Here is a 22,958-nt window from a genome sequence, read left to right on the forward strand (position 1 = left end):
GCAGATACGATCTTTTGATCGCCCATTATTAATGCCATGTTGTGGAAACCAAAAAAAACTAATTCTGGCATGTTTTATTTTTTTCTCGTTACACGGTTAAGCAATCGGGTTAATTCTTTTTATATATTGATAGATCGAGCAATTCTGAATGCGGCAATATCAAATGTGTGTGTGTTTGATTTTTATTTTATTGTTTTATTTTGAATGGGGCGAAAGTGAGGTGAATAGAACTTTTATTTTTTTTATATTTTTAAAATCATTTTATTCTTCACTTTTGGCATGCTTCAATAGTTTCCATGGGAGACTAGAAGCTGTCATACCCTGATCAGCTCTGCTACATACAGGCGATGATCAGATCACCTGTATGTAGCAGAATTGCTGACTTGATATGAGCACGGACCATCGGGCTCATAGCAATCCAGCATTCACAACCATAGAGGTCTGCAGGAGACCTCCGGTTGTCATGCCGACCCATTGGTGACCCGCGATAAATGCCGCTGTCAAACGCTGACGTGATTGCGGGTAAGGCTAAGTGCACACGTACCGGAACTCTCGCGGAAATTACCGCGAGAATTCCGGAATTCCATTCCGCGGGAAAATCGCATTTTAAATTCCTGCGATTTTCCCGCGGAAAACTAGCATTTTGCAAGCGTATTTAGCTTGCAAAATGCTAGCGGTTTCCAAGCGATCTGTAGCATCGCTTGGAGAACTGATTGACAGGTTGGTCACATTCGTCAAACATAGTGTTTGACAAGTGTGACCAACTTTTTACTACTGAGGCCGCCTATGCGGCATCAGTAGTAAAAGATAGAATGTAAAAAAAAAATAAAAAATAGTGTTATTCTCACCTTCCGACGTCCCGCGCATCCGTTCCCAGTAATCCTTTGCGAAAATGCCCGCGATGACATCCGTTCTCGCGGGATCGCGATGTCTCGCGGTAATTTGCGATGACGTCACGCGAATTACCGCGAGACTTCGCGATGCCGCGAGAACGGACGCCATCGCGGGCATTTTCGCAAAGGCTTACTGGGACCGGGAGCGTGGAGAGAAGCGGGAAGGCTGTGCGGGACGCCGGAAGGTAAGAATAACAATATTTTTTATTTTAAATTCTATTTCTTACAGGGATATGGTACCCAAACCCCAGAGGACAGTCTCCTCTCCTCCGGACCGTGGGTACCATCCGCAAATGTTCTGCTTACTTTCCGCATGGTGTGCACAGCCACATGCGGGAAGTAAGCGGAACAATGCATTCCTATGGGTGCGGGATCGCCGTGATTCCGCAAATTAATGAGCATGCTGCGTTTTTTACCGCAAAGCAATTCCGCCACGGTGAAAACCGCAGCATTAGCACAGCATTGCGGAATCCCATAGGAATGCATGGGATGCTTATTTTTCGCGGCAAAATCGGGCGGTTAAAACCGCCGCGGAAACGCGAAAAAAACGCCACATGTGAACTCAGCCTTACCGGTGTGTCGGCATTGACAACCTGAGTTCTCCTGGAGACCTCTATGGTTGTCAGTGCAGGCTTGCTATGAGCGCCACCTAGTTGTCGGCTTTTATAGCAAGTGAGTAAATCTGCTATATAGAGGCGATCTGCTCATCGCCTCTATGTAGCAGTGCCGATTGGATAGTGGCAGCTTCTAGTCTCCCATGGATACTATTAAAGCATGCCAAAAGTAAAAAAAAAATGTTTTTCAAAACATAAAAAATATAAAAGTTTAAATCATCCCCCTTTTGCTTCATTCAAAATAAAACAATAAAAATAAAATCAAACATACACATATTTGGTATCTCTGTGTTCAGAATCACCCGATCTATCAATAAAAAAAGGATTAACCTGATCGCTAAACGGTGTAGTGAGAAAAAAATTCAAAATGCCAAAATTACATTTTTTTGGTCGCTGCGACATTAAGGGCAGTTTCACACATCCAGATAATTCCGGTACCGGAAAAACCGGTACCGGAGCTATCCGTGTCCGTGTGCATACGGAGGTCGTCCGTGTGTACCGTCCGTGTGCTGTCCGTGTTTTTGAAAAATTATTTTTAATGTTAACCCTTTGACTTTTAAAAATGCACACGGACAGCATCCGTGTGCGGTACGCGTTTACACGGACCCAATGACTTGTATGGGTCCGTGTGATCCGTGCTGTTGCACAAAAACGGACATGTCAGCGTGTTTTGCACATGGACACACGGTCCGTGAAAACACGCTGACATTTGCATAGACACATTCCTGAGAATGTGTCTACGTGTGTCAGTGTCTCCGGTACGTGAGAAAACTGTCACTACACGTACCGGAGACACTGACGTGTGAAACTGCCCTAAAATGCAATAATGGGCGATCGAAAGACCATATTTGCACCAAAATGGCATCATGGCATCATTGAAAAAGTCAGTTCGGCATGCAAAAAATAAGCCCTTACCCAATCCGAGATCACAAAAATGGAGACGATATGGGTCTTGGAAAATGGCGCAATTTTTTTTTAACAACGTTTGGAATTTTTTTTCACTACTTAGATAAAAAATAACCTAGACATGTTCGATGTGTGTGAACTCGTAATAACCTGGAGAATCATAATGGCAGGTCAGTTTTAGCAAGTGAGGGATTGCACTTTTTTTGCAATTTCACTGCACTTGGAATTTTTTCCACGTTTTATAGTACATGATATGGTAAAACCAATGGTGCCGTTCAAAAGTACAACTCATCCCACAGAAAACAAGCCCTCACATGGCCATATTGATGGAAAAATACAAAAGTTATGGCTCTGGGAAGAAGGGGAGCGAAAAAAGAAAACACAAAACTGAAAAAAGCTCTGGGGTTAAGGGGTTAATATTGAGCATAAGTAAGTTTGTTGATTAGGTGCTACTGCTAAAACATGATACAATAGATGTTATTGTAATATGTAGTCTTACAGCTAGCAGCTAACCAACACCAAATAATTTACTGCTTTTCATACACTTTATAAATCATATGCCCCTGTTATTCAGCCTTTGTACATCAAAAGCCTGCCCCCACAAAATTATATCTACACAGCCCCCCAAAGAGTACAATGTCCCCACAGACTCCCACACACCCCACTGCTCCCCAACATAGTCTGATACTCCCCCAGCTCCCCAACATTGTATGATGGACCTCCATATAGCATGATGGTCCTACTGCTTCTCACAAAGTATAATGACCCTCCCACAGACAGCATGATGGACCACACAGCACCCCACACACAGTATGATGTTCCTCACATTCCTGCATATACCGTATGATGTTCATAACAGCCACTCACACAGTCTCCCACACACAGCTTCCAACACAGACACCGAACGATGGCACTCACAGTAAGCCACAAAGTACGATGGACCCCATAACCCTACTTAGGCAGTAGAATGACCCCACAGCCCCCCAAATCTTTTTACTGCTTACACATATTTACCTCAAATTTGACTGACAATTGAAAAAAAAAAATACTCATCTTACTTAAGATGTTGAAACTAAGGCCGGGGTCACACTAGCGATTAAATCGGACGAATGCAATGCGATAAGAAATCGCATTGCATTCGTCCCAATGTTATTCTATGGGGCAGCTCCCATCATGCGATTTTTGATCGGATCCGATCCTCGGACCGAGACAATCGCAGCATGCTGCGATTGTCACCGATTTTTGGATCGGATTCGACAATGCAAGTCTATGGGGGCGAGAAAAAATGGGACTAAAAATGGACTAGATGTGTGACTTGCGATAAAAATCGCACCCGGTGTCCTTTAGCAAAAACCAACAATTCTTCCAATACAGTAAAATCATAGAGACCGGTTAAATAAAGAAAGAATGATTAGATCTAGATATATATATATATATATATATTATATATATTTTATACATGTCATAGAGACACATTTATACATATATTTCAAATTCATACAGTTCTTCATAGCAGATTAGCCGCAGAAACATTTGCCGGCTTTTGTATAATCATTCTCCTGCCTGACATGAAATGACACATGGTTTACATATAGTTAACCATTTCATTTCATGTTTTTTTTGTTATGTCTATCACTATTAATTAGATCAGGGTTTGTGGGTAAAATTTTGGAGTTGTAGGGGTTAATTTAAGGGGTTAATTCGTTATATTAAATTGCAGGGACTCCTGACGTCACTGAGGCTGCAGGGAGTCCCCGTAATTTGATACAACGAATTAACCCCTTAAATTAACCCCTACAACTCCAAAATTTTACCCACAAACCCTCATCTAATTAATAGTGATAGACATAACAAAAAAAAACATGAAATGAAATGGTTAACTATATGTAAACCATGTGTCATTTCATGTCGGGCAGAAGAATGATTATGCAAAAGCCGGCAAATGTTTCTGCGACTATTCTGCTATGATGAACTGTATGAATTAGAAATATATGTATAAATGTGTCTATATGACATGTATAAAATATATATATATATATATATGTATTTAATGTGTCTAGATCTATTAATTCGTTTGTGTGGGGAAACCTGTCATTGGGCTCCATTATATGTCCATTTAGCTATCCTGCGAGAAAATCTCGCCAGACGGATGTCAAACGGATCCTTACATGCGATTAAAATCGCATCAATGATGAAAAATCGCATCAAAAATGGATCACTGGTTAAGATACCTTTGTGCGATTTTGGACCGTTAAAATGGGACTGATTTTTTATTCGTTGTGTGTGACTCCAGCCTAAAAGTGAAATTGGGTCACCGGTCGTCCTGGTCTGTTGGCTAGGCAGGAATAGCAAACAGCTAGATGTAGACTGTGTACTTCGCCCAAGTCTGGTATAGCAACCTGCCACTTGTTCAGGTAAGTAAATTAAACTGACAGACTCCTTTTAAAGGAAATTTGTCAGCTGATTCATGCTGTCCAAACCACGGGTACCATGAATCAGGGCTTGGCTGGATGACTGCAGCCATGTACTGTAAGTTTTTGTCTGAAACACTCTGTCATTTCAGCGAATATTATAGTTAGAAGACCTGGCGCCAGATCAAATATAGGTTAAAGTCCAGTGCTGCCCCCAGCTGGCATTTCCAGTTGATTCACAGGTCTCTCCAATGAGTGTGAATATGGAAAGACCTTTCAATCAACTACACTGGTATGGGGAGAACTAGTCTTGTCTCCCTCAATGTTTTCCCAGAGGAAACTTTGAACTATATTTTCTTTCAAACGCTGAAGTGATTCAGAGAAAAAATATAACAGGCTGCAGCCTTGCAGTCAAGCTCTAATTCATGCTGCCCATAGTTTGAACCATGCATGAATCAGCTGACATTTTTATAAGTCAGTGAGTTCCAGAACATAGCTCTGGTAGACTTAGGCTATGTGCACACGCTGCGGTTTTTGCTGCGGATCTGCAGCCGTTCTGCAGACAGTGTACAGTAGCATGTAAATCTATGTGATTTACAATCTGCTGTGCACATGCTGCGGATTTTTAACTGCGGAAAAGCTGCGGTTTTGAATCCGCAGAAAGAATTGACATGTCACTTCTTTTCTGCGGATTCTGCTGCGGTTTACCATCTCCTCCATTGTAGAGATGATAAACCGCAGGGGAAAACCGCAGGCCAATCCACAGGTCATATTACCTGCGGTTCCGCAGATACAAATCCACAGTGGTGTGCACTTAGCCTTACATTGAGAACTTGTGACCTCTACCTCTGACTTCCGCTCAGTAGCTGTGGTTACAAGATGGCAGTCCAGTAATGAAGCAGTGCCCGGAAGATCTGAAGACAGCGGCGGGTAAGTATTATACTTTGATCAGAGAACTTAGATTAGTTGAACTACTCTAGCGGTGAAATATAAAAAAAAGCACTGGAGTGGTGGTTTAAACAAAACAAAAATTATTTCCCAAAGTAAGTATTATTCTACTGCTGGAAAATTACCTCGCTCCATATATTCTATGGCTTTGTTCCTGGTATCCTGTTTAAGCTGCTTAGTTGCTGTTAAATATAAAAGAATATAGATGTTCGGTGCAAAGTTGATCATGTTTTGCTCTCCACATCCATATGGCATCATAATAAGTGATTCAAGTCCATTTATTGAAGGTCCAAGGACATCCCCTGTTTAAAGAAAATAGCATGTATTGGATTTAGCCATAGCCATGTAAATGACACTATTTTCATTAAATGCATTTTCCCTTACAGACAATGCAATCTCACACAATCTCTCTCATGTACAATCCACTTAAAAGACTTTTCCTACTAAGAGTGATGTCCATATATTAGTAACTCGAAGCCCAACCATCAAAGCTTCTTTACTTGCTATCAGTTACTGTATCTTAGCAAAATTGAGAAAACGAAAAATGTAATCATACTGGCTGACACTTTCAGTTAGCGTCTCGGGAGCTTTGAGCAAAGCGTCATTTGTCAGAATGTCCTATGACTAACAAAGTATTGCTTTTACCATCCCTTAGCTGAGAAGTTGGTGATGATCAATATGGCTGTGCTTCCTGTCCCTACTGCAAAAAATAAATCGATTCATGTAAAAAAAAATATAAATACTGAATTTTGCCTGCTGATCTCCTGTTTTACTAATATATAGCCAATTTTTAGATTACAGTGGAAATCCTCTTTAACCCCTTCACGATCAGGCGATTTTCCATTTTTGAATTTTATTTTTAGCTGCCTCTCTCCCAAGAGCCATAATTATTTAATCTTTTCATCAACATAGCTGTACACAGGTTATTCTTTTGTATTTTTTTGCACTTTTCAATGTTGACACTATTCATTTTACCAGACAAATGGATAGGAAAATAGAAAAAAAGACATTCAAAATATGGTGAAATGATTAAAAACGCAATAGCACCATTGTTTTGGAGATATGTGTAACGGAATTAATTTTGCAATAAAAGTGACTTGGAAAATATGGTTCTCAAGGTCAGTCGTACAATTAATAGTTTTATTTAATTGGATTGTCAGGACAAAAATTTTTTTTCCAGTGGCTGTAAAAAATAAATACTCGCCAACAGATTTGAGTAGCATGCTATCGGATGTGTTTCAAATGATGTGCTGCTCAAGTCACCTGATCACTGCAGCTGATCTGAGACCAGTAACATGAACACCTTTCAGTTTATAGATCTGTATAAGTACTTGTTTTTTGCTTGGTAAACTGATGTCTTTGCTTGAACCAATTGGAACAGGCACAGCGACTAAAAAATTACAAATATGCCATAAAACTATAAAAGTAAAAGAACTAATAATACCAAGATTCAAATTGTGTTATAGAAATCTCTTACGGTGTGTTTACACAGAGTTCTAAATTACGCTCCCATGATGAGTTTTTGATGCTGCAAATTAGAAGAGATTTATAGAAATCTCATGCCCATTTTGCTTTTTATTACACTATATAAACTGACCTGTGGTGATTGGCTGAAATCCGCAACAGTCGCTTTCTCTTGCAGGTACGCTGAGTTTTATTTGCAGATTTTCCCAATAGAATTGCATTCAATGCAGAAAATCCACAGGTAAAAAATTCACACTTGCATGGTTTGTGCATTTCTGCAGCAGAAACGCACATAAAAATGCATGTAACTAGTACATGATTGCATCAATAAAGTTTAAATACCTGAAGGAAGTATCAAAAACAAAGTAGCTTTATTTAAGGCATGACATTACAAAAAAGCGACAGAGACCGCAGCATATAAAAATGCACTAACAAAGCTGGTAAAAAAAAAAAATGCTCTAAAAAACGCAATGAAAAAAACACAAGTAACCGAACTTAGCGAATAGGTTCAAAAATGCTGCAAAAAATATGCAACATCAAAAGCTTACCAAATACTCATCATGGGTACGTAGACTAAGGCTACATTACCACGATGAGCTTGAATGCTTTGGTGAAAATATACACTATTTCGGTGCACAGGGCCTTTGTCTCGTCCTGTCGTTGAATGACAAGTCATTGCCTTTCCTGTGACCTGCCTCCTTTGGTTGAATTCTCTTCTCCAACCCAGAGGAGGGGCAGGAAATCACAGACAGGGAGGAGAACACCCAGTGCACGGGGCAGGCACTGAAATCTAATTAGCAGAAAATTTTGAGTGTTGATTAACTGCTTCCTGACCGCCAGCGGTAGATAAACCTCGGCGCTTGCAGGGCTTTTTGCAGTGCCAATGTTTGTCTACGGTCAGCGATTTTGTACCCACCAGGACCCCCACGTATCTTATAATGAGGGGATCCTGATGCACAACGCTTCCTCTGACCCCCCGACCGCATCGAGACCTGATTGGTTCAGGTCCCGATGATGTCAGCGTCACACCAGCCAATTAGAGAGATCACTGCCAACGTTTGTTATAGCAACAAACTTTTATGGCGATCTGCCTCAGCGAGAGATCAGAGGAGAAACAGTGTGACAAGTGCCGCTGGTAACAGCCGTGCCAGTCAGCGATCTTGTCATAAAGTAAAAAAACAGATATGGCAGGTTAGGGTTAGTGCTATAGTTAGGGTTAGGGTAAGCGCTATAGTTAGGGTTAGGGTTAGTACTATAGTTAGGGTTAGTGGTATAGTTAGGTTTACTGTTAGGGATAGGGTTAGTGCTATAGTTAGGGTTAGTGTTCGGCTAAAGATAGGGTTACTGTTAAGGTTACTGTTAGAGTTAGGGTTACTGTTAGGGTTAGGGTTACTGTTACGCTAAAATTAGGGTTAGGGTTAGGCTAAAGTTAGAGTTAGGATACAAATAGGGTTAGGGTTAAGCTAACGTTAAGGTTAGGCTAAAGTTAGGGTTATTGTTAGGCTAAAGTTAGGGTTATTGTTAGGCTAAAGTTAGGGTTAGGGTTAGGCTAAAGTTAGGGTTAGGATACAAATAGGGTTAGGGTTACGCTAAAGTTAAGGTTAGGCTAAAGTTAGGGTTAGGCTAAAGTTAGGGTTGGCTAAAGTTAGGGCTAGTGATAGGCTAAAGTTAGGGTTGGGGCTAAAGTTAGGGTTGGGGCTAAAATTAGGGTTAGGGTTGTGGCTAGGGTTAGGGTTCGGATTAGGGTTAGGGGTATGTTGGTGTTAGGGTTGTGGTTAGAGTTATGGTCAGGGTTGGGATTAGGGTTAGAGATATGTTGGGATTAGGGTTGGAATTAGAATTGGGGTCTTTCCACTGTTTAGGCACATCAGGGGCTCTGCAAATACAACATGACACTCACAGACCATTCCATCAAAGTTTGCATTTCAAAACGTCACTACTTCCCTTCCAAGCCCCATCGTGTGCCCAAACAGTGGTTCCCCCCACATATGGGGTATCAGCATACTCAGGACAAATTGGACAACAACTTTTAGGGTCCATTTTCTCCTGATACCCTTGTGGAAATGAAAAATTGGGGGTTAAAAGATCATTTTTGTGGAAAAAAATGATTTTATTTTCATGGCTTTACATTATAAACATTAGTGAAACACTTCGGGGTTCAAGTGCTCACCACACATCTAGATAAGTTCCTTGGGTGGTCTAGTTTCCAAAATGGGGTCACTTGTGGGAGGTTTCCTCTGTTTAGGCACATCAGAGGCTCTGCAAACGCAACATGACGCCCGCAGACGATTCCATCAAAGTCTGCATTCCAAAACGTCACTACTTCCCTTCCGAGCCCCACCGTGTGCCAAAACAGTAGTTTTCTCCCATATATGGGATACCAGTGTACTCAGCACAAATTAGGCAATTACTTTTGCGGTCCAATTTCTACTGTTACCCTTGTGAAAATAAAAAAATTGGGGCTAAAAGATCATTTTTGTGGAAAAAAAATGATTTTTTTATTTTCACGGCTCTACATTATAAACTTTAGGGAAACACTTGGGGGTTCAAAGTGCTCACCACACATCTAGATAAGTTCCTTGGGCGGTCCAGTTTCCAAAATGGTGTCACTTGTGGGGGTTTCCACTGTTTAGGCACATCAGGGACTCTCCAAACATGACATGACGTCTGATCTCTATTCCAGCCAATTCTGCATTGAAAAAGTCAAGCAGCGCTCCTTCCCTTCTGAGCTTTGCTGTGCGCCCAAACAGTGGTTTACACCCACATATGGGGTATAGGCATACTCAGGACAAATTGCACAACAACTTTGGGGGTCTAATTTCTCCTGTTACCCTTGGGAAAATAAAAATTTTTCGGTGAGAAGGTCATTTTTGTGGAAAAAATATGATTTTTTTATTTTCACGGCTCTACGTTATAAACTTCTGTGAAGCACTTGGGTGCTCAAAGTGCTCACCACACTTATAGATAAGTTCCTTGAGTGGTTTAGTTTCCAAAATGGTGTCACTTGAGTGGGGTTTACTCTGTTTAGCACATCAGGCGCTCTCCATACACGACATGGCTTTGAAAAAGTCAAACAGCGCTCCTTCCCTTCTGAGCTCTGCTGTGCATCCAAACAGTGGTTTGCACCCACATATGGGGTATCGGCGTATTCAGGAGAAATTGAACAAAAAAAATTGTGATTTATTTTCTCTTTTTACACTTGTGAAAATAAAAAAAATTTAAAAAAATGGTTCTGAAGTAAAATATTTGAGAAAAAAAGTTAAATGTTTATTTTTTCCTTCCACATTCCATTCATTCATGTGAAGCACCTGAAGGGTTAATAAACTTCTTGAATGTGGTTCTGAGTACCTTGAGGGGTGCTTTTTTTAGAATGGTGTCAAGTTTTGGTATTTTCTGTCATATTAACACACCCAAACTCACTTCAAATGTGAGGTGGTCCCTAAAAAAAGGTTTTGTAAATTTTGTCATAAAAATGAGGAATCGCTGGTCATCTTTAAACCCTTATAACGTCCTAACAAAAAAAAATTTTGTTTCCAAAATTATGCAGATGTAAAGTAGACATATGGGAAATGTTATTTATTAACTATTTTGTACGATATGGCTCTCTGATTTAAGGGCATAAAAATTAAGGCTAGTTTCACACTTGCTTTTTTTTGCAGCGCGTTTTTCCCGCAAAAAAACGCATTGAAAAAACGCATACATAAGCATACAACTGCTGCGTTTTTTTCAAGCATTTTTATGAGCATGCATGAAAAAAACGCAGCGTTTTTATGCGTTTGTATGCGTTTTTAGCGCGTTTTTACCGCGTTTGCGTTTTTTTCCAACATTTTTAGGTGGCCCCTCACACTACCCAAACCATGACTTTACTAACCCTAACCCTGACCCTAACCCTAACCCTAACCCTGACCCTAACCCTAACCCTAACCCTGACCCTAACCCTTAACCAAATCATACTTAACCCTAACCCAAACCCTAAACCCTAACTAACCCTAACCCTAACCCTGACCCTAACCCTAACCCTAACCCTGACCCTAACCCTAACCCTAACCCTAACCCTGACCCTAACCCTAACCCTAACCCTGACCCTAACCCTTAACAAAACCATACTTAACCCTAACCCTGACCCTAACCCTAACCCTAACCCTAACCCTGACCCTAACCCTTAACCAAACCATACTTAACCCTAATCCTGACCCTAACCCTGACCCTAACCCTAGCCCTAACCCTAACCCTGACCCTAACCCTTAACAAAACCATACTTAACCCTAATCCTGACCCTAACCCTGACCCTAATCCTTAACAAAACCATACTTAACCCTAATCCTGACCCTAACCCTGACCCTAACCCTAACCCTAACCCTAACCCTGACCCTAACCCTAACCCTAACCCTGACCCTAACCCTTAACAAAACCATACTTAACCCTAATCCTGACCCTAACCCTGACCCTAATCCTTAACAAAACCATACTTAACCCTAATCCTGACCCTAACCCTGACCCTAACCCTAACCCTAACCCTAACCCTGACCCTAACCCTAACCCTGACCCTAACCCTTAACAAAACCATACTTAACCCTAATCCTGACCCTAACCATGACCCTAATCCTTAACAAAACCATACTTAACCCTAACCCTGACCCTAACCCTAACCCTAACCCTGACCCTGACCATAACCCTAACCCTAAACCCCCTTAACTAACCCTAACTCTAACCCAAACCCCTAAATTCCATGGTTTAAAAAAAAAAAACGCATATGCAAAAAAACGCATACATGAGCATGCCAGTGCGCACATATGCGCATCCATAGGCTATAATGGCCATTTTTAGCGCAAAACGTGCGCATGCGCTTTTTTGCAGGGCCAAAAAATGCAACATGCTGCGTCTGGAAAATCCCAACGCACACCCCAAAAAAACGCAGCGCATGAAAATCGCATACATGCGCTGACCAGTGCGCAGGTATGCGCACCCATGTTAAATATAGGGGAAAAAACGCATGCGCAGGTGTGCGTTTTTTTCCAGCGCTAAAAAACGCAAATGTGAAACCAGCCTAAAAGTTTGAAAATTGCTAAATTTTCAAAATTTTCTCCAAATTTCCATTTTTTTTAACAAATAAAACAAACAAGTCATATCAAAGAAATTTGAAGTACAATATCTCACAAAAAACGGGATCCGTTGAAACATTCTAGAGTTATGACTAGTGTTGAGCGATACCATCCGATATAGAGAAATATCGGATCGGATTGGAAGTCAAGTCATTCAAGTCAATGGGACAGAAATATCGGAATTAAAAAAAACCCTTTCTTTCCTTGCACATCCACTTCGGGAAGGGGGAAGAGTGTGGGCGGTGCGTGGGCGGACACTGTGCATGTCTGTGTGTGCGGGCGGGGTCTGTGCAGGCCTGCCGGGGGTCTGTACAGGCCTGCCGTGGGCCTGTGCCGACTGCCGGGGGTCTGTACGGGCCGGCCGGGGGCCTGTGCCGGCTGTCGGGGGTCTGTACGGCCCTGCTGGGGGCCTGTGCCGGCTGTCGGGTGTCTGTACGGGCCTGCCGGGGGCCTGTGCTGGCTGTCGGGGGTCTGTACGGGCCTGCCGGGGGCCTGTGCCGGCTGCCGGGTGTCTGTACATGCCTGCCGGGGGCCTGTGCCGGCTGCCGGGGGTCTGTGAGGGCCTGCTGGGGGTCTTGTGTGTGTGCAGGCATCGTCCGATGGGACTACAAGTCCCATTGGGCTATGCCTGCTACAATGACAGTGATTGACACATTAGCCAATGATGGGACAGTAGTAGTCTCATCATCCGGCTAATGTGTTGAATGTAAAAAAAAAACAAAAAAACATACATACTACATACATACTACATATATACAACATTCATACAACATACATACATACTGCATACTACATACATACTTTACATATACTACATTCATACAACATACATACTACATATATACTACGTTCATACAACATACATATATACAACATCCATACAACATACATACATACTGCATACTTCTTATATACTACATTCATACAACATACATACATACTACATATATACAACATTCATACAACATACATACATACTACATACTTCATATATACTACATTCATACAACATACATACTACATATATACAACATTCATACAACATACATACATACTACATACTTCATATATACTACATTCATACAACATATTGTACATACATACTATATACAGTATATACTACATTCATACAGCATACATACATACTACATACTGTATATACAAAATTCATACAACATACAAACTTCATATATACTACATTCATACAACATACATACATGCATACTGCATACTACATACATACTATATATATACTACTTTCATACAACATACATACATACTACATACATACAACATGCTACAGACATACAACATACATACTACATACAATACATTCCTACATTCATGCAATACATACATATAGACATACGTACATATAACACAGAGTACATACTCACCATCACTTGTCACTTTGATCCCCGAAGCCAGTGTCATCTGTGAAAAAATATGAAAACAAACAACCGATATACTCCCTGATCTGCAGAAATCCACGAGTGTCCTACGCCGATCTCCCGTGGAGAACAGCAGCATCAGCTGATGCGACCGCTCTCTAGGGGGCTCCAGGAATACAATGACGGGAGGTAGGTATCCTTCCGCACTGTATTCCTCCACCACTGTAAAAAAATAGTCCCTAGTCTCACTTTTGGCATTGCTGTGTGAGAAAGTTCCCACGCAGCTTTTGCCATAAAGTGAGACCAGTCAACGAAAGTAACCTCTCAGTGATGCAGTGCAGCAGATCGTCGTGGGACACTCATGGATTTCTGCGGATCAGGGAGTACATTGCTTGTTTGTTTTTTTTCTAATTTTTTTCATAGATGACACTGGCTTCGGGGATCAAAGTGACAAGTGATGGTGAGTATGTACTCTATGTTATATGTACTGTATGTTTATATGTATGTATTGTATGAATGTAGGAATGTATTGTATGTAGTATGCATGTAGTATGTATGTTGTATGTCTGTAGCATGTTGTATGTATGTACTATGTATGTATGTTGTATGAATGTAGTATATATGTAGTATGTATGTATTGTATGTATGTTGTATGTAGTATGTTGTATGTATGTTGTATGTCTGTAGCATGTTGTATGTATGTAGTATGTATGTAGTATGTACTATGTATGTATGTATTGTATGTAGTATGTATGTAGTATGTATGTTGTATGTCTGTAGCATGTTGTATGTATGTTGTATTAATGTAGTAAGTATGTAGTATGTATGTACAGTATGTTGTATGAATGTAGTATATATGTATGTATGTTGTATGAATGTAGTATATATGAAGTATGTATGAGTATGATTCAAGATTCAAGATTCAAAGATTCAAAGAAGCTTTATTGGCAGGACTAAATACACATTAGTTTTGCCAAAGCAGGTGTACAGAAGGGAATAGGGATAGGGACTGTAGGGATGTTGGGAAGGGTCTGTAGGAAAGGTGGATGGGGCAGATCCAGGATGGGGCTATAGAAGTCCATGGCATAGGGAAGGTGGATGGGGGCATGGGGGCAGATCCAGGGTGGGTGCCATAGAAGTCCATGGCATATCATAGTTCTCTTTCTCGCAGTCTATGGCATTCGCTCACATATTGCGCTGCTATCTCCACTGCTCTCTCTTCTTCCCCCAGCAGGATGTATGTTTTCTCTTCCTCCTTCATGGTGGTGAAATCCGGGAAGAGATGTGAGAGTCTCCTCAAGTGAGTGTCCCTCACTGCTGAGTACTTGGAGCAGTGTAGCAGGAAGTGGGTCTCATCCTCCAGGGCCTCCTGGTCACAGTGCTGGCACAGTCTTTCCTCCCTGGGCTTGTAGCTCTGCCTGTGTCGGCCGGATTCGATGGCCAGACTGTGGGCACTGAGTCTATACCGGCTCAGGATCTTGCGGTCTTTGGGGTCCGGGAGTTTCTCCAGGTATGGAGCCAGTCTGTAGTCTCTCTGTAGACTCTGGTACATGGTCAGTTTCTGTGAGCTGATGATGTCGTTTTTCCAGTCACTTACGTACCTCTCCTGGCCTTCGTCTACCATCTTCCTGATTCCGGCTTTTGTCAGGTTGTTGTGATTGGTTTTCTGGTCAGGTTGGGTTTGGGTGAGCTGTTCCGAGGGTCCTGGTTTTTCTGTTTCCCCTACATGTGTCAGGGCTTTATGGTGATGGGAGCTTGGATTGCTCCTACGTAGGTGAGCCCGGAATGACAGTGCCCTCTTTAGAACCGTTAGGTGTAGAGGGAATCTGCCCAGCTCGGCCCGGCAAGCACTGTTGGAGGTGCTCCGATGGACTTGGAGAAGGTGCTGTATGTATGTTGTATGAATGTTGTATATATGTAGTATGTATGTAGTATGTATGTGTTTTTTTTACATTCAACACATTAGCCGGATGATGAGACTACTACTGTCCCATCATTGGCTAATGTGTCAATCACTGTCATTGTAGCAGGCATAGCCCGATGGGACTTGTAGTCCTATCGGACGATGCCTGCACACACATAAGACCCCCGGCAGGCCCACACAGACCCCCAGCAGCCGGGACAGGCCCCCGGCAGGCCCATACAGACCCCCGGCAGCAGGCACAGGCCCGTACAGACCCCCGACAGCTGGCACAGGCCCCCGGCAGGCATGTACAGACCCGACAGCCGTCACAGGCCCACGACAGGCCCGTACAGACCCCCGACAGCCGGCACAGGCCCGCGGCAGGCCCGTACAGACCCCCCGACAGCCAGCACAGGCCCCCGGCAGGCCCGTACAGACCCCCCGCAGTCGGCACAGACCATGCATCATGATGCGCACAGACCGCGCATCATAATGACATCATTTCAGCAGCCAATCACAGCCACAACAGTGGCTCATTGCATTATGGGAACTTCCGATTCCGGTATACGATATTGAAAAAATATCGGTACTAGGTATCGGAATTCCGATACAGCGAATATCGGCCGATACCCGATATTTGCAGTATCGGAATGCTCAACACTAGTTATGACCTCATAAAGTGACACTGGTCAGAATTGAAAAAATTGGCCCAGTCAAGAAGGCAAAAACAGGCTCTGGCGTGAAAGGGTTAAAGAAGAACAACAAAGTGGAATTTTTTCACCAAATGTATCAATGTAATCACTATTACAGCGTCTTTACAGTCATGTCTATACATTACAAAATGGTGCAGACAGGTTCTCTTTAATGTTAAAAACTTCTTACCAACAACTGTGACAAACCCTTCTATGGTGTCTGGTATAACATCACTAGGGAATGTGAATGAGAAGCTCTTTGATGCAGTCGTCACTACAGTATCAGTAAGCTCCAAGAGAGCAGATTGTGAGTAGAAGTATTTCACTCCTTCAGCCTGTAGAACAAGTACACAAGAAGTTGGTATATATTTTTTAATTAATTACTATAAAATCCTTATAAAAGTCGCCACCAGGACGTGGATAAAGAATATATTTTACCTTCACTAGAATAGTTTTGGTTAAAACTTCAGAAGATGCGTTTGATGTCACTGTCACTTTGATTGTAATGTTACCCAGATTTTTGGGGTTTATTGGAAACAGAACGGATGTTCCAGCTTCACGTTGAACTGTCACATTATATTGGCCTGATACACTACCTGCACTGTTATTAGGTATAAGTATGTCAAATAAATTGTTGGATTCCAAAGTGACCATAACCTGTAAACATGTAAGGGAAAATAATTATAATTAATAATGCTATCTAAGGCAAATGATACTCTAAACCTCGCCTAGACGTTTGGTCTTCATAAGACAAGATTGAAAGTATTAACAGGTTTGCCTAGCACTTTTATTTTGGTGGCCTATCCTTAGGATAGGTCATCAATATCAGATTGGTGGGGGTGCAACACTCAGCACTTCCGCCGATCATCAGTTCTCGGAGCTGTCAGCAGCCTAATGTGCTCAGTTGTGAAGCCAAACTAAACAGCTCCATCAACTATACAGTGGGAGTACTGCAGATCCATGTCTATTCACTTGAATTCATACATGTGAATAGGGTTGGATCTGCAGTTCCATGCTATGGCCGTTATAAAGCTGACAGAGATGGGTAGTCCCTCTAGGCAACTGACCGCATTCGACTGCTGCTGCCACTGAGAATAGTTGATCAACAGGGATGCCAGATGTCGCAGCCTCATCGATCTGATATTGATAACCTATTATGAGGTTATTACAGTGGCACTATTTCTTGAAAGAAGCAGACATGCTTTTAATCTACAATTTTTCTTGTGGGTGTTGAAGTGAAATGAACAGACAGGGCAAAAACAATTAGTAAGTAAAAGTATTAAATGAGGAAAAACATACCTGTAAGTTTTCTTGCAAGGAGTTAAATAAACCAACTTCTATAATACATTGTTCACCTCTTGTTAGGGAAAATGGTGTGTTGAGTACAGCTAACAGTGGCTTGACAACAGATATCTAGAAAACCACAATTACAAAAGAGTATTTTAACTTCAGTAAATCAGTATACATTGGTGCATTATATTGCTTGCATCTAAATGATGCGCACACAACCTGCACTTGGCATACCAAAGGGTTTCAATTATGAATGGAGTGCTGGTGTATAAGGCAAATGCAATGTTTACAGTTTCATAATTAAAATACCAAAATTCCAATGGTCCTAAAAATATTTTTCACTCAGAATTACAAAATAATATGGGCTTTTACAAGACTGGAAGCAGAAGACTGAGAAGAGATAACAAATTAATAGCCTCATCTGATTCAAATCCAAGTGGTAGCAACAAATATTATGTCAGCTCCTTGAGTTTCTTCTGTACAACAAAAATGTACATACTTTCTCATAACTGCCCAATAATCTCCAACATTTCATTAAATCTTACTGATCCTGCTGTATAATAATATTGTTGAAATTGTTCACTCTAAATGGCGTACTTACAGGAGCATTGGAAATAAAATTAGAGCAAAAACTGTCCATTTAAGACATGATAATAGGTCCTTCTTAACGCCTTCACAACATCTGTTCTACATGCACGGCACTGCAGGAGGTGCATTCTTACACACTGCCATAAATGTAGGGCACGACGATCTTGCAAGCTGACTCTCAGGACTGGTGCGATCATCAGCGGGTGGCAAGATCAATATTAGTGCCAATTGTGGATGTTTAACCCCTCTGATGCCCCTGTTAATAGTGATAGTGACATTGATCAGCTTGCAGAAGGAGGGGACTTCCAATCTGCTCCGATTGGCACAATCCACTGAAGCCCATGTCCCCTGTAAAAGACAAAAAATAATAAAACACCATATTCCTCACTTGTCTGACAATAATTAATGGGCATGTTCGACTACAATCCGGATAGTTAGATAGTGGTCACATCAGTGATGCAACTGCTATGCATGCCAGCCGGATCACACTGAGACAAGAGCATCAGAACGCTCCAGCAGTGTGTAGCGGTGATGTGAGAAAGATCACCAGAGTTCATAGCTGATGAACCCTGGTCACCTCACAGAACTTTCTCATGCAGCGAGTGGTGCTGTAAGTGTGGTGACTAGGGTTCATCAGCTATGAACTCTGGTGTTCTTTCTCAGGTCACTGTTACACACTGCAGAAGCGTTCTCATGCTCTTATCTCAGTATGAGTCAGCTGGCATGGATAGCAGTTGCATTACTAAAGTGACCACTAAACAAATCATCGTCTTTGGACATGCCCATTAATGAATTATTGTCATACAGGTGTGGAATATGGTGTTTTATTATTTTTTGTCTTTTACAGGGGACATCGGCTTCAGTGGATTATCTTCTTGTCAGACAGGTGAGGAATATGGTGTTTTATTATTTTATTCACTTTTACAGGGAACATGGACTTCAGTAGATAATCTCATTTGACAGGTGACGAATATGGCGTTTTATTATTGTTTGTCGTTTACAGAGCACATGGGCTTCAGTAGATATTAGCAATGCGGTATCCATCCTCTCCATTACTATCTTCTGGTTATGTCACCAGCCATAAGATCAACCCCACAAATATTACACCACTTGCCACTGCACCAGGGCATGTGGGAAGTGCTGGGAGTTGGTGCATGTAAAATTAAATAGAATCTCCTTTTCTGGGGCAGCTGAAGGCTGCTATTTTTAGTCTGGGGAGGGCTAATATCCATGACCCCTTGCCAGTCTGAGAATACCAGTTCTCAGCAGGTCTGAATTAGCTTGGCTGGTTGTCAAAAATGGGGGGCCCCACACCAGTTTTTTTAAATTATTTGTTTAAATAATTTTAAAAAATGGCCGGGGACACTCCATTCTTCATAACCAGCCATGATAAAGCTGACAGCTGGGGTTGCAGCCTGCAGCTGTCAGATTTGCCTGCACAAATTATCAAAAATAGAAGATATTCCACGTCATTTTTTTAATTTATTGCTCAGGCACCGGCTGATAAATACTCATCGGCCTCGCCTACTACCAGCGACAACAGCCATACACTAATGAGAGCAGTACTATGGGTTACTATTGATGTGGTTTCTCTGTACTCATGTATCTCCCATAACATGGCTCTTCAAATTCTTTCATTTAATTTACACAAATATAGCAATTTTTCTGAGGGTTTAATTACATGTGTTTTATCTGTTGCAAAATTTCTATTGACTAAAAACTTTTTTTCTTTGATAATCAATATTATTTATAGATACAAGGTTGCCCTATGGAACTGAAATTTCCACCTTCTTTGGTGAACCTGTGCATGGCATGGTGGGACGAGACAAGGTTATATTACATTTTTAACCCTTTTCAGAGATTCAGTGGCATGTAAACATTTGGGCACCCCTGGTCAAATTGACTGTTATTTTGTTTCCACCATGTTGTTGTAACACTGCCTCCTGCTAATACTGACCATATCAGATAGTAGTGCTGCTGTACGTTGTGGCATGCTTATACAGTTTTGACACATATTAGCCATGTTAACCCTGCCTTCCGAGGTTGTCATGGTGCACCAGCTGTGTTGGAGACTACCTCCTCCACCTCTGCCTCATTCTTCCACTGAGACCCCGCTGTCAGGTGAGAAAGCCATCATTAGATTCTCTACCAGCGTACATTGTATTCATGCATTTTGCGATCCTGATTCAGTTACGTAAGTAATGATGGTATGTTGTCCTTGTAGCGGGGATCCAGTAGAGTGGCCACTCAGTAATCTGCACTGGTGACATTATGGGCAACTTGGTGGTCATTGCCTATGCACAGCAGAATGTACTGGCTCATGTGTGCCAGATTGCCAGAGGCAATATCAAGTTTTTCTCGGTGTGAGGCATATCATCTGGGTCCTCTCTATCCCCCAGCCATGCTCCAGTGATGCCTGTGAGCTGCTTTGAGTGCCAGACTACTGTTCTCCTCCTCCTCATAATCATCATCCCAAACTGTCCCCTGACTGTACAGTTGGGTAACTGGCCGCTTTTGGGACAGTAACCTCTCTTCGAGTCATGTGATGATGACAGACCTGATAATGGTGTGAATTGGCTCTTCTCCTCCTCTTCCTCCTGTGCCACCACCTCATTCATCATTGCCTGAATTGATTTTTTCAGCAGGCATATAAGTGGCATAATAATGCTGATGGCATCATCATCGCTGGTCCTACTGGTGGGGTATTCAAAGATGGCGCACACTTCCCACATGGATGCCCACTCATTGTTGATGAAGTGGTGTTGTTCCACAGAGCTACTCAGCCATGCGTGCTGTGGCTGAAACTCCACTATTGCCTTCTGCTGCTGCTCACACAGTATCTATGCCATATGCAAGGTGGAATTCCACTTTGCTGATTTGTTGCATATGATGCAGTGAGCAGGAAGGCAAAAGTGATGCTGCAGCGCAGACAGGCGAGTAGCAGCAGGGTAAGAACGCTGAAAGTGCATACACACTGCCTGCATTTTCAGGTGCAGCTATAACATATGTGGGTAGTGTTTCAGGAAGCTCAGCAGCACCAAATTCGGTGCCAGTCAAGGGATGTGCATGTTATTACTGTGACCAGATGAGGAGGAGGTGGATGTCGCGAAGTAAGAGGAAGAGGCAATCTGGACAGATAAATGCCCAGCAATCCTTGATGGTGGTAGAACATGGGCTAGAACACCTTCTGCTCATCACACCAGAGAGGGGGCTGACCCTAAATATCGATTAGTATCTGGCCATTGAGCATCATTTGAACTGGGACAACACTGAGCTAAGTACTCTGTGCTTCTTATCATACTCCTGATGAACCTTGGAAGAAGGGAAACAGTTGAGTTGCAGTGTAGCTTGGAGTGTCACTTGTTTTGGTTTGCAAACAGGTGGTGTGGGTATATGACATTTTGTTTGCTGTGTTTATCTATAACGGTGAAATATATGTACCTGAGAGAAGGAGCTTTTTGATGGTTAAACAAGGGTGTTTCACTCATGAAATGAGAATCTGGGGAATGGCAACAGTCATTTGATGCTTGTTCCATGTATTGAGTGTGACAAGGTACATGAGATTCTCTCGATAACAACTGTCATTGCAATCTTGGCACACATGTTTGGATGCATATACAATCTGAATTTGCTCCACTATCTATGACCAGCCTGTTTTTTAAAAAAAAAAACACCAGCTAAGGAAATTTATACTGGACTGAGCCATTTCTTTTTTTATTATTTGCTCTAAATTCTGTTATTTCTCTAAGCACTATAAACACCTATTGTCTTCTGATAAAGGGATAGTGTCATTAACTTCTCCAAATAGCGGGGACAACAACCATGCAGTCACAGGGTGTCTACTCCCCCAAAAGACTATATTAGAGCATAAGGAAAGGCTATTATTAATTAGGGAGAACTTATACAATTGTATGCAGATACAGAGAAGAAGCCTACATCTTTTCTTCATGCCATCAATTCAAGAAATCTAGACATACATATATTTTCTCTACCTACTGAACACCTTATCACCTCCCTGCCATAATTAGGGCTGTATAGGGCTAGCAGGGTGAGCTGTCGTTGAGCGGGGGTGTCATTGCGCAGGTTTTTAGGGTGCCAACCTCCGTTGGTAGGTAGGCTTAGGCCAGCACAGGGATAGGCACCTCACTGTGGTGTTCTTTCCTATTTTTTGCCTGATATTGGTGTTTGAGGTGGCAGGTCCCCTCAGTTGCGCCATCTCCTTCTGTGTGCCCCCCCGTACGTCCTATATAAATATGTTGCATACCTTATTGTAAAATGTCTGTGTATTGTCATGTGTAATGCTATGTACCATTTAATGTTGTCCCTTTTGTGTTCTACATTGTTAATGTGCTGTGTCTGCCATGAATAATTGTTGTGCTGTGTTTGTAATGCACATACTAGAGGCAGGGACAGAACTAGTTAATGTTGGGGGCTCTGCCAGCATCAGAAAGGCAGGAGGAAGCTGCTGTCCCCAGTCTGAAGCTCCTGTATGTTACCCCTGAGCAGACATACAGTAAGAGATGGGGCACTGCCATACTGCCAGATGGGAGAGATCTGTTGACCTGGACTCCAAGGACTCAGAGGAGCTTGAAAGGACACAAGAGAACTCAAGAGGGTTTCCAAAGACAAAAAGGACTAAAGTCCGCAGCACAGACCCCAGGACATTGGAAGGGCCCCCCGCTGAAGTGGTTTTAAGCACCCAGATTCCAGCACATGGACTACTGTAAAGCTTTGGCTGCTGCAGCTGCTGTGGGTG

At 42.1% G+C, this 22,958-nt stretch overlaps 1 protein-coding gene across 1 annotated transcript in view; it reads right to left on the bottom strand.

Annotated features, from left to right (window-relative positions):
• Nucleotides 1–22,958, bottom strand: part of LOC141084548 (CD109 antigen-like) — a 202,241-nt gene that overhangs the window by 50,129 nt on the left and 129,154 nt on the right. Inside the window, exons 21-24 of the mRNA XM_073569326.1 lie at nucleotides 17,624–17,737; nucleotides 16,763–16,981; nucleotides 16,515–16,659; nucleotides 5,898–6,074 (exon numbers count right to left, since the gene is read on the bottom strand). Coding sequence (XP_073425427.1) covers nucleotides 5,898–6,074; nucleotides 16,515–16,659; nucleotides 16,763–16,981; nucleotides 17,624–17,737 — 655 coding nt within the window. The remainder of the gene's footprint in view (nucleotides 1–5,897; nucleotides 6,075–16,514; nucleotides 16,660–16,762; nucleotides 16,982–17,623; nucleotides 17,738–22,958) is intronic.

The sequence above is a fragment of the Dendrobates tinctorius genome, unplaced genomic scaffold (assembly GCF_039654945.1).
Source record: "Dendrobates tinctorius isolate UK_male_01 unplaced genomic scaffold, ASM3965494v1 ptg000024l, whole genome shotgun sequence".
In the NCBI taxonomy this organism is placed as follows: Eukaryota; Metazoa; Chordata; class Amphibia; order Anura; family Dendrobatidae; genus Dendrobates; species Dendrobates tinctorius.